This window comes from Planococcus citri, chromosome 2, assembly GCF_950023065.1.
Source record: "Planococcus citri chromosome 2, ihPlaCitr1.1, whole genome shotgun sequence".
Classification (NCBI taxonomy): Eukaryota; Metazoa; Arthropoda; class Insecta; order Hemiptera; family Pseudococcidae; genus Planococcus; species Planococcus citri.
This window is the reverse complement of record NC_088678.1, coordinates 71315816-71326418: the sequence shown is the minus strand read 5'-3', so window position 1 is coordinate 71326418 and position 10603 is coordinate 71315816. Positions and strand designations below refer to the sequence as shown.

General features: G+C 39.0%; 1 protein-coding gene across 1 annotated transcript in view; it reads right to left on the bottom strand.

The window, feature by feature from the left end:
* Nucleotides 1–402: 402 nt before the first annotated feature.
* LOC135837545 (metabotropic glutamate receptor 6) overlaps nucleotides 403–10603 on the bottom strand; it is a 105167-nt gene continuing 94966 nt past the window's right edge. The window contains exons 7-11 of the mRNA XM_065352855.1: nucleotides 6854–7214; nucleotides 6386–6724; nucleotides 1260–1722; nucleotides 1035–1136; nucleotides 403–802 (exon numbers count right to left, since the gene is read on the bottom strand). Of these exons, the coding sequence (XP_065208927.1) occupies nucleotides 693–802; nucleotides 1035–1136; nucleotides 1260–1722; nucleotides 6386–6724; nucleotides 6854–7114 (1275 nt within the window). The 5' untranslated portion in view covers nucleotides 7115–7214 and the 3' untranslated portion in view covers nucleotides 403–692. The remainder of the gene's footprint in view (nucleotides 803–1034; nucleotides 1137–1259; nucleotides 1723–6385; nucleotides 6725–6853; nucleotides 7215–10603) is intronic.

Here is a 10603-nt window from a genome sequence, read left to right as displayed (position 1 = left end):
TGAGATTTTTGGACACCAGGAAACCGTTTCCGGTGTCAATTTGACCTTAAAATGCCAAGTTTATCGAATATCAATATTTTTGTGATTCGTAGGTGAGCTTTTTGGACACGAGGAAACCATTTCTAGCATCAATTTGACTCCAAAATGCCAAGTTTTTCAATTATCAAAATTTTTTAGATAAAGTTCAAAGTTTCCAAGTTGGAAATTCAGTATGCAGTTGAATGGACGACGTCTTATTCGAAATAAGTGATGTTTAATACTTAATTGATATCGAAGTATTTATTTTTGGACCTCCTTAACACGAATTTGATTTCATTTCGACCCTACAATCAAAACAGATCTCAAGAGTGAGGGGCCAATCTGAAAACTTTTAAGTAATGTAATTATCGACTCAACGCCATGCAACGCAATACAAAAATTTATTTACAAACAAAATCACTTCGTACAAAAAAATGGAAAAACGTTAATATTTTTAAATTAAAGAAAGTAACGTTCATATACGGTTTATATTACACATATTCGTACATTTTTTTCATTATTTTTTACATTTAAAAAAGAAAAAAAAACGAAGACATTGAAAATACAAAATAGGGACACAAGGAGACCATAGAAAAAAGGGGGAAACTTATAATTACGAGAAAAAATCTAATATATTGAGCAAAATGGTGGGATTCATTCACTCCTTCTACATTTCAGTACATCAATCCAGGATGCATACCACTCCGATGGAAGAAAACATTTGGATTCGTCGATAAAGTAGGTTCAACGGTAGTATACATATTCGATTCTAATATACCGCTTCCTGCACAGTAAAAAAAAAAACCAAATTAAACAACTTGCAAAGGTTGAGTCACTCTAGACCAGAATTTGATACAATTATAGTACAGGTAGGAAAGTCAGAGCCAACTTTCAATCCGAAATTTGTTCCAACTAAAATTGAGCTACAAATAGTTTTTAGAAATCTTCAAAGGATCTGGCCCAATTCTAGATCCTTACATCCCTGACTCGAAATAATAATTAGGTAATATACAAACCTGCAGTCGGGTTTCTGGTATGAGTATGCGGTTGAGGAAAATAACAGCACGGATAATAATGATGAGCATAAGTTGGAGGAGGTGCCACCAACGCGACTCGATCTGGAAAAAAAATTTAAAAAACCATCAGGTAGGTATTGTACAAATAGGTACGATAATTACAGAAAAACCATTCTTGAAATATAGGTAGGTAGAGGTACTTAGAACTAAATACAAATTACTCACCTCCAAATGTATTCAAAGCTGATGGCTGATGTTTTCCAAACGTGTAAACTGGTTTCACTGGTTTGAAGTGGAAAAACGAAGGCGACGCTGCTCTGCTAATAGTGCTGAATTTTTCTTCTCTGTCTTCGATATACATGCCTTCCCTGCCCATGGCGGCCAGCTGGCGACTTTTCGGCATGAACATAATGAGGAAAACGATGATGGAGGTTATGCTCAGTCCAAACGCCAAACAGGCGTCTCGGTTTTTCTCCAACACCATCAAACCGCTGATAACCCATCCGAACCAAACTGGGATCACGCAGCACATGGTTATTGCGATGAACATCGCTTCGCGGTAGTTATCCCGGATTGTTCGCGATTTCAGTGATAATATAGTCACCACTACTATCAGGAAAATCACGTATACCAATGACATCAGAATGTGATGAAAGGATACTTGACACGTTGGATATAAAAAATTACCCTGCGAACAAAAAAGTTGCATATTAATGAGTTATATGAGTGATACCATGAACAGATACTTATTATACCAGATTTTTGAAAACATGAAAAAAATACATCAATTTACAATGTTTGGAGTATCTTACAACATTTGAACTGACTTCTGAGAACTTGAAAAAAGTTGCATTCAATTCCAGACATTATGCAGAACACACGGGTCAGTTACCTTAAAAGGACAGGCAGACAGACGCCCTCAAAAGTCCAGAGAGACCAATGACCTTGAGAGGCCACCCAGAGAGGTCAATGACCTCAAGATGCCAAAAATGAAAGCCAGATAGTTGGGTCAATGCCCTTCAGGTAGGCCGGTTACTTTGAGAAGCCAGACAGATGGGTGAGATGTAGAATGGATGGGTTAATGAACTTGAGAAGTCAGAAAGACAGGTCAATGACCCCATGAGGCCGGAAATGCAGACAAAGATCTTGAGAAGGAAGACAGGACAATGACCGTATGACCCAATAATGGGGAATCTGCTGATAATATGCCACAAGAACGCAGCGCAGGAATTTCAACACTTTCAGCCAATACTTTTTCTGCCCACTGATTTGCGTGTTTTTTTCACCCTTACCAAAAAATGCTGTTCATGTTCACATGCAAGAAATTTTTTAGCCCCTTCAGGGATCAAACTTGAGTTGCCTGATACAGTGCTGTGGGTCCAAAATGATCCTGAAACCAGAACCAATCAAAACCTGATTCAAATCCAATCCCAAAACCCATTCCAAAACCAAAATCATTATTTTTCAAAATCCTGAAACCAAAAAAATCCCAGAAACTAATTTTAATTTTGAAACCAAAACAACCCTAGAACTGAAACAAAATCGTTAGCCTCCTATTTTTTAGACCCCTTACAAGATTCAGTAGTCAATTTGGGCTTAAAATTTGTTGAAATGAAAATCCTGAAACTGGAACCCATTCATCCCAGAACCAAAACAAATTTTTTAAATCCCAAAACCAATCCCAAAACTGAAATAAAAATTTAGAAGAACAAAACTAAAACAAATCCGATCATCGACATTTTAGTTTAACCTAGACCGCTACCCATACGCAAAATAACGCCACTGGTTTTGTCGCCAACTCTGAGTAATAAACAAAGGCAACAGCACATGCATAACTCAACTACTATCAGCAATATACACACATGTAGACACACACACTACATCATCAGTTGTTGACGCATGCGCTGTTGCGTTTGTTTATTACTCAGAGTTGGTGACATAACCAGTGGAGTTATTTTGTGTATGAGTATCCGTCTAGGTTAAACTAAAATGCCGATGAATCCAATCCCGAAATGAATGAATTTTGATCCCAAAATTGTTTCAGACCCACAGCTCTGGCTCTGGCCAGTGGCCAGATCAGGGAGCAAGATCTCTAATAACCTAACCACCAGGGCATGTGAAGAAAACTGTACAAATATTTCTATACTAACTAAGCCATGATAATTGATTGAATAGGTAAATGAGTTATCACAATAGTAACAACTTGCAATCTTTTCTGCAAGAATCGCTAAAGTCATCATCATCATCATCATCATTATTGAACTTTGACCTGGTGAGCTGTTCAGCCTGTCTGGGAAACTGTAGAAGAATTGCTCGCCGATGTACCATCAAGTTTTTTCTTCGGTCTTTCTCTGCTCCTCCTGCCAGTTGGAGTGTATTCTTTGAATTTTTGAGAGGACCGTTCATCAGACATTCTATCAATGTTTTCACCCATTTCTTTCTGTAATCTTTCACTCATCTAATGATTGGCTCTGCTCCTAGCTCCTTCAAGATGCCTTCATTCCTTTTTGTATCTCATCTCATATATCCTGTAGTGGCTAGCATGAATCTCATTTCCGCTGCAGTTACTCTGCATTTTATATCCCTTCACATCATTCATGTTTCACTTCCATACGATTGTAGATTCTTATTTGAGTTTTGGCTCTTGACTTTTCTTGGAGGAATGGCTTGGTTTATGGCCACTTTCTGAAGGTTATGCATTGCTCTCTGCAAGTCATCTTTGTTGTCAGCAAAGACCACCCAATCATCATCAAATAGCAGGGTATTGACGTGGGTGTCATTGATGTCTAGCCCTTTTGGCTAGGTTTTCAGCCATTCTTTAATCATGTCCTAGAAGTAGATGTTGAACAGACTGCATGACATTGGGCATCCATGTCTTACCTGCACAACAATTGTCGATGTCGACATTTACATCCACTACGTTTTTTTCCAACATAATGATGGAAAAGTGATCAATTAATTATTTAGAAGGAATCTTCTGTCCATACAAAAGCCAGGTAACTAAATGAAAATTTTTGAAATTTTCTCATTATTTCTGATACCTCGACATGCCATGTTGACATGTAGATGTAATAAAAGTTTAGTAAACATTCAAAAATATGATCTTGTTCAATGAGGAAAACAAATTTTTTAGGGCATTGATGAAATTATTCACTTTTCCACAGTTTGGAGTTGTAGATGATATGATGTTGATATTGTGGATGTATTTGTTGATGCCGAATTTCACATCAACATTAACATTGACATGTTGACATGAACATGGATTAGTTTAGTACTCTTAGATAAAGTATTGCACCATCTTTGATATAAGGAATTTCTTTTCAAGTTTTTGATTATACAGACTTTCTGTCTGGACTTCTTCAGAAGTGGACTTTGCATCAATGCTGTTTTCAGCACAAGCAATAGCCACATCAGAAAAAAACATTTTTGGAAAAAAAAATTTAAAATTTTCAAACTCAAATTTTATAATTTTATGAAGCAGGTGGTCGACATAAATTTTGATGCGAATGTCAATCCATCCACATCCGTCACTTTTGGATGCCCCATGTCGATGTGAATGTCAACCCTATGTTGAGCCAATTGTTGACACGAATGCAGATCAACATCAGTTGACAATTACATCAACAATTAGCTCGACACAGGGTCGAAATTCACATCAACATGTGGCATCCAAAAGTGACGGATGTGGATAGGTCAACATTCACATCGAAATTAGCATGGTCATTGTTGTACAGGTACTCCTCTTTCTATCTTCTTTGCTTCTGACATGTTTCCAGATCTTACTCTTATTACATTATCTGTGTATATTTCTTCAATTAAGTGTACTATTTGTTTGTTCACTTCAATTTTCCTCAAGATTTCAAACAACTTCTTCCTTCATACTCAATTGTACTTATGCCCTCTGTGGACCGATGACTGCGACTAGCAGGGCTTCAAACCCGTACCCGTACCCGTACCCGAATACCCGAATACCCGAACGAAAATCCAACAATTTCTGTACCCGAACCCGTACCCGTACCCGAAAAATGAAATGAGGAATACCCGAACCTGTACCCGTACCCGATAGAGACTATTTTGAACCCAAATACCCGATAGATCGGGTACAGTTCGGGTATTTCACCTAAATACCCGAACCCGTACCTGTACCCGAACGTTTAAAATTTTCATACCCGTACCCGATACCCGTACCCGATCCTCTGAGAAATAAATCTGTACCCGTACCCGATACCCGTACCCGAAAACGTTCGGGTTTGAAGCCCTGGCGACTAGGCCCAAAAATGCCCACAAGACTGAGTGGACCAGACTAGACCTGACCCCTCTGAAACAATTTATGTAAATACTAACCAAATGGATGACCCTCTTCAGAAAAAGTATAAGAAACAGACCTAGACTGAAGACCTTTCTAAAAAATCTGATCAATAACTGTGGTTTGGATCCCAGTTACTTACATCCAATTTTTCAAATTTTTAATGCTAGTTTACGTAGATGCCTATTTCAATAAAATTTCCATTATGATTCAATTTCTTTTTAAGTTCCTTTTAATATTCTGAAATCAAAAATCCCATAAAGAAAAAGTGTATAACGTTCAACCATAACTGAAAATTGTTTCATTAAGGTTAACATCCCTACCTTATGAGGCCAGCTATGCAGACAGATAACATTCAGGAGCCAGACAGACGAGTCAGTGACTTGAGAAGCCAGCAGATGGCTCAGTATCCTTATGAGGCCAGACACTCAGACGACCTTGAGACACCAGACAAATGGATCAATGGCCCCAAAAGCTTAGCCAGACGGACACATGATTTTGAGAATCTATACACATGAGTCAATGACCTCGTGAGGTAGGACATGTAGGCAGACAACCTTGAGAAGCCAGACAGATGGGTCAATAACCTTAAAAGTCCGTACAAGGGCTACCTTGAGAAGCCAGAGCCAGACAGCAGATGGGTCAATGACCTCAAAAGTCCATACAAGGGCGACCTTGAGAAGCCAGACAGGCATACAGACAACCTAAAGAGACTATACGGGTAGGTCAATGACCTCAAAAGGTGAGACAGACAGGTCAATGACCTTGAGATGCCAGATGAGCAGACAGACGACCTTGTGAAGACGTAGGGTGGGAGGGGATTAATCTCAAAAGCTTCAAAATGATATTTCATTTATGTCGCTAGCATTAAGTATTAGTTTTTGAATTTTCGCCTTAATCGCAGTAGTTTTTGGCCAATCTTTTTACATACATTTTATTCAACCTCAAATCATATTACTCAAAACATAAAGTATATCGAGGTATACAATGCAAATAATCACTAAAAATACGTATTTAGGTAGATAGTAGGTACCTAGTAACTCACCTGTACAAGTTTCGGAGGCGTATTAATTAACCACTGTACGTCGATGGCGATTTGTATGGCGACGGCGAAAAATAATAAAAGCGCTTGGTACGGAGCAGGTAAGTATACTCCGCCGTTGAGGCTAATCAGAAATATACATTTGACTAGTAACGTTGAAAAAATTAACGAATACCCGAATCCGATTCCGAATCTGACTACGGCACACGTGCCCAATGTGGGCTCCGCGGTTAATATAGCGCTAACCGCCGAACACACGAATAATCCGGTAAGTAGCATTTGCCCGAGAAACAAATGCCTTCTGCTTGGCACCGTTCTCCACGTTTTGCACAATACGAAAACCTGAAATACACATTTTTTAAATTAGCAATCGGTATTTCAAGTTTTTCCCCTATCTTCAAAATCACAAAATACTGGAAAAAATTGAAAAATCAAAACCAAAATTTTAATTTAAGCAATTCTCCAACTTACTTCGAAGAGTATTATAAGCATCATGGTAAGTATGGAAAGTATAAGTAAAGGAGGAACCCATATTTCCCTTCGAAATAGACTGTTTTGGTAAGGTACTGGAGATCTGTGAACGGATATGGAGATTACGCCGTCATTCGGCTCTGTCGTCGGTAAGCTGTATACCGCCGATGTGGGTACCATGAAGAATTCCGTGCTCATTTCCAGCCTGCTGCTGCTGTAATTCGCGCCTCCGAATACTGCCTGTTCTAAAGCCATGGCCATGGCTTCTTCGCCGTCTTCCTCTTCTTCTTCCTCGTCTTCGATTTACTTCTGGAGGGCTCAGTTGGACGATCTTCATGTCAAGCCGACCATTTTTCAGGTTCTGCGAAAAACAAATCAACAAACACACCATTAGAAAACAGGGAGCAGGATTCTCCTTAAAATTTTACAAGGTACCTCGAAAATTTACACATATCTAAATTGGAGTTAGGTAATATAATAGACGATCTGGTGGTAGCCAATATATGTATTATAGACGGGAGTAATAACCACACGTATGATATAATAATGTATGATCGAATACAATACGAATAACTCGTATACACGTTCAATAGTCCAGCTAATACATAAAATAAAGACAACGTGTACCTACAATAACAATAGCCAGCCGCAGCCGATCCAATATCCCATAATACCAATGAATAGGGCACAACTACAATGCAACCAGCACCAGTAAGTAAGTGTGTGAGAAAGACACGAGTAAAAATGATAATGTCGAGTACCAGCAGCACCGCAAGCAAGATGTCCTGCCTTGATTCGTCTACAGTCTACACAGAGAAAGATCACTGTACCCAGGTGATTCTGTGTAGGCGATTCCGACTATGTATACTCATGCAGACGACCACCGCCATCACTTTAGGGTTCATTAGCTATAAAAAGCTTATTAAGAACGCCCGCACCTTGGTCTTGGTCCGGCCCTTTTGTTATTATTTTTCTTTTATTTTTGTTTCGTGTGTTCTTTTTCACTCACTACTGTTAGTGTTACGTGTCTGGTAGCATTTAAATTACATCATAGATATACACAAATAATAATCGCTACAACGAAACTATAAAGAATTCTTTTTCTCATTTAGGTCCGAAGGTTGGCGTCTCTTTTTTTTCTATCTTCGTCAATTTCGCGCGCGACTTCGTTATTATTTTTACTCTGTTTATTTCTTTTATTTTTCATTCTTCGGTTCTTTTTTCACGCAATAATATTACGTAATTACGTTATACTGGGATGTGTAATCATCCACCCACGTGTGCCATGCCACACACATGCTCGCGTATCACGAATCGATTGACAGAAAGTGTGAAGATCTGTGATCTATTTTCAAACATTACACAAAAAAATCCTTAAACAACATTTTTCAAAAATCTATCACAAAACCTGCATTTGCCCCCAGCAGACCATCACCTTCTCAATCTGTTCGAAAATTAATAGACAGGTACCTTCTTTGCTTCTAATTGATTTTTTTTACGTGGTACGAGTAGGAGTAATTTCAACGATAATGACGCTTTGGATGGTACGTCTATAGGTATACACCTTCCAGAGTCAATCGGATGTTTTTTCAAAATTCAACCAAAGGGTAATAGCCAACTGCTACATAGCCTATTGTCGGCACAGTACCGTAGGTTATGGTTACGAGTCACGCATCCTCCAGGCAATAACTGCAACCACTATTTAACCATTATTTATGGTGATCTAAGATGTGCCCATGCCCTGATCGACGACGCAGGCGCACCGATCTTTGAACTGTACGGAAAATTATGTGCTTTTTAATTGAATCTTTGGAATCGAATGTCTAACCCATGCGAGAAAAAGGCTGTCTAAAACCCAAGCGTTACTTGGTACGTATATTGAGCTATAAACGCGATCGTATTTCATTGTGGAATTTTATTATTGGTTCTTGGTCATCGTGTCATTCTTTTTTACTGTTAGAATGGACGGATGAGGAGAAGGCACCAAAGCTGGAAAGTAGTATTGGCGAGAAATCAATTTGAATGAAATGAAAGAAGATGAGAACATTAGGTAGGTACATTGGGAAATCTTCGCTGATAAAGTTTTAGAATTGGGTGAATTCATCCGCATGAAGTTTGAGTACGTGAGTCGGAAACGCGTTCATGGAGATTGGAGGGTTTTTTTGGGTCCAGGAATTCAATGCGGCAAGCCGCAGCTCTTGAAACCTCTTCCTTCTCGTGGAAACTGGGTCCGAATTCACTAAAAGCCTAAAATTTGGTGTTTTTTTGTGGCAAAAATGTGAATTTTTCAAGGATCAAATTTGAGTAAATGAGCCGGGAACGCGAACGGGTTCCTGGAGGGTTTTTTGGGTCGAGGAATTCATCTGTCACAAACACTGATTTGAAACCATATCTCACACAAACACTGCTTTTTAACAGTGTCTGTCACAAACATCGGTTTTAAGTGGTGTCACTAACACTGGTTTTAAACAGTGTCTGTCACTAACACTGGTTTTTTACTTGGGTTTGAACACACACCCACTGATTTGAATGGTGTCTGTCACTAACACTGGTTTCAAGCAATGTCTGTCGCAAACACTGGTTTTGAGCAGTGTCTGTCACAATTCACAAACACTGGTTTAAAACAGTGTTTGTAACTACCACTGGTTTCAACTGGTTTTAAACAGTGTCTGTCATAAACACTGCTTTGAAACCATGTCTCACACAAACACTGCTTTTAAACAGTGTCAGTCACAAACACTGGGTTTAAGTGGTGTCACAAACACTGCTTTTAAAAAGTGTCTGTCACAAACACTGGTTTTCTACTTGGGTTTGAACACACACCCACTGATTTGAATGGTGTCTGTCACTAACACTGGTTTTAAACAGTGTCTGTCACGAACTCTGGTTTCAAGCAATGTCTGTCACAAACACTGGTTTCAAACAGTGTTTGTCACTACCACTGGTTTGAACTGGTTTTAAACAGTGTCTGTCACAAACACTGCTTTGAAACCATGTCTCACACCAACACTGCTTTTAAACAGTGTCAGTCACAAACACTGGTTTTAAGTGGTGTCACTAACACTGGTTTTAAAAAGTGTCTGCCACAAACACTGGTTTTTTACTTGGGTTTGAACACACACCCACTGATTTGAATGGTGGCTGACTCTACCACTGGTATTTACTTGGGGTTGATGACACCCACTGGATTTGAATGGTGTCTGTCACTAACACTGGTTTTAAACAGTGTCTGTCACAAACACTGCTTTAAAACCGTGTCTGACGCAAACACTGCTTTTAAACAGTGTCTGTCACAAACACTGGTTTTGAATGGTGTCTGTCACAAACACTGGTTTTGAGCGGTGTCTGTCACAAACACTGTTTTTATACAGTGTCTGTCACAAACACTGTTTTTATACAGTGTCTGTCACAAACACTGTTTTTATACAGGGTCTGTCACAAACACTGTTTTTATACAGTGTCTGTCACAAACACTGCTTTAAAACCATGTCTGACGCAAACACTGCTTTTAAGCAGTGTCTGTCACAAACACTGCTTTTAAACAGTGTCTGTCACTACCACTGGTTTTTTATTTGGGTTTGAACACACATCCACTGATTAGAATGGCGTCTGTCAGTAACACTGGTTTTTAAACAGTGTCTGTCACAAACACTGGTTTCAAGCAATGTCTGTTGCAAACACTGGTTTTGAGCAGTGTCTGTCACTACCACTGGATTTGAATGGTGTCTGTCACTAACGGTGGTTGTGAGC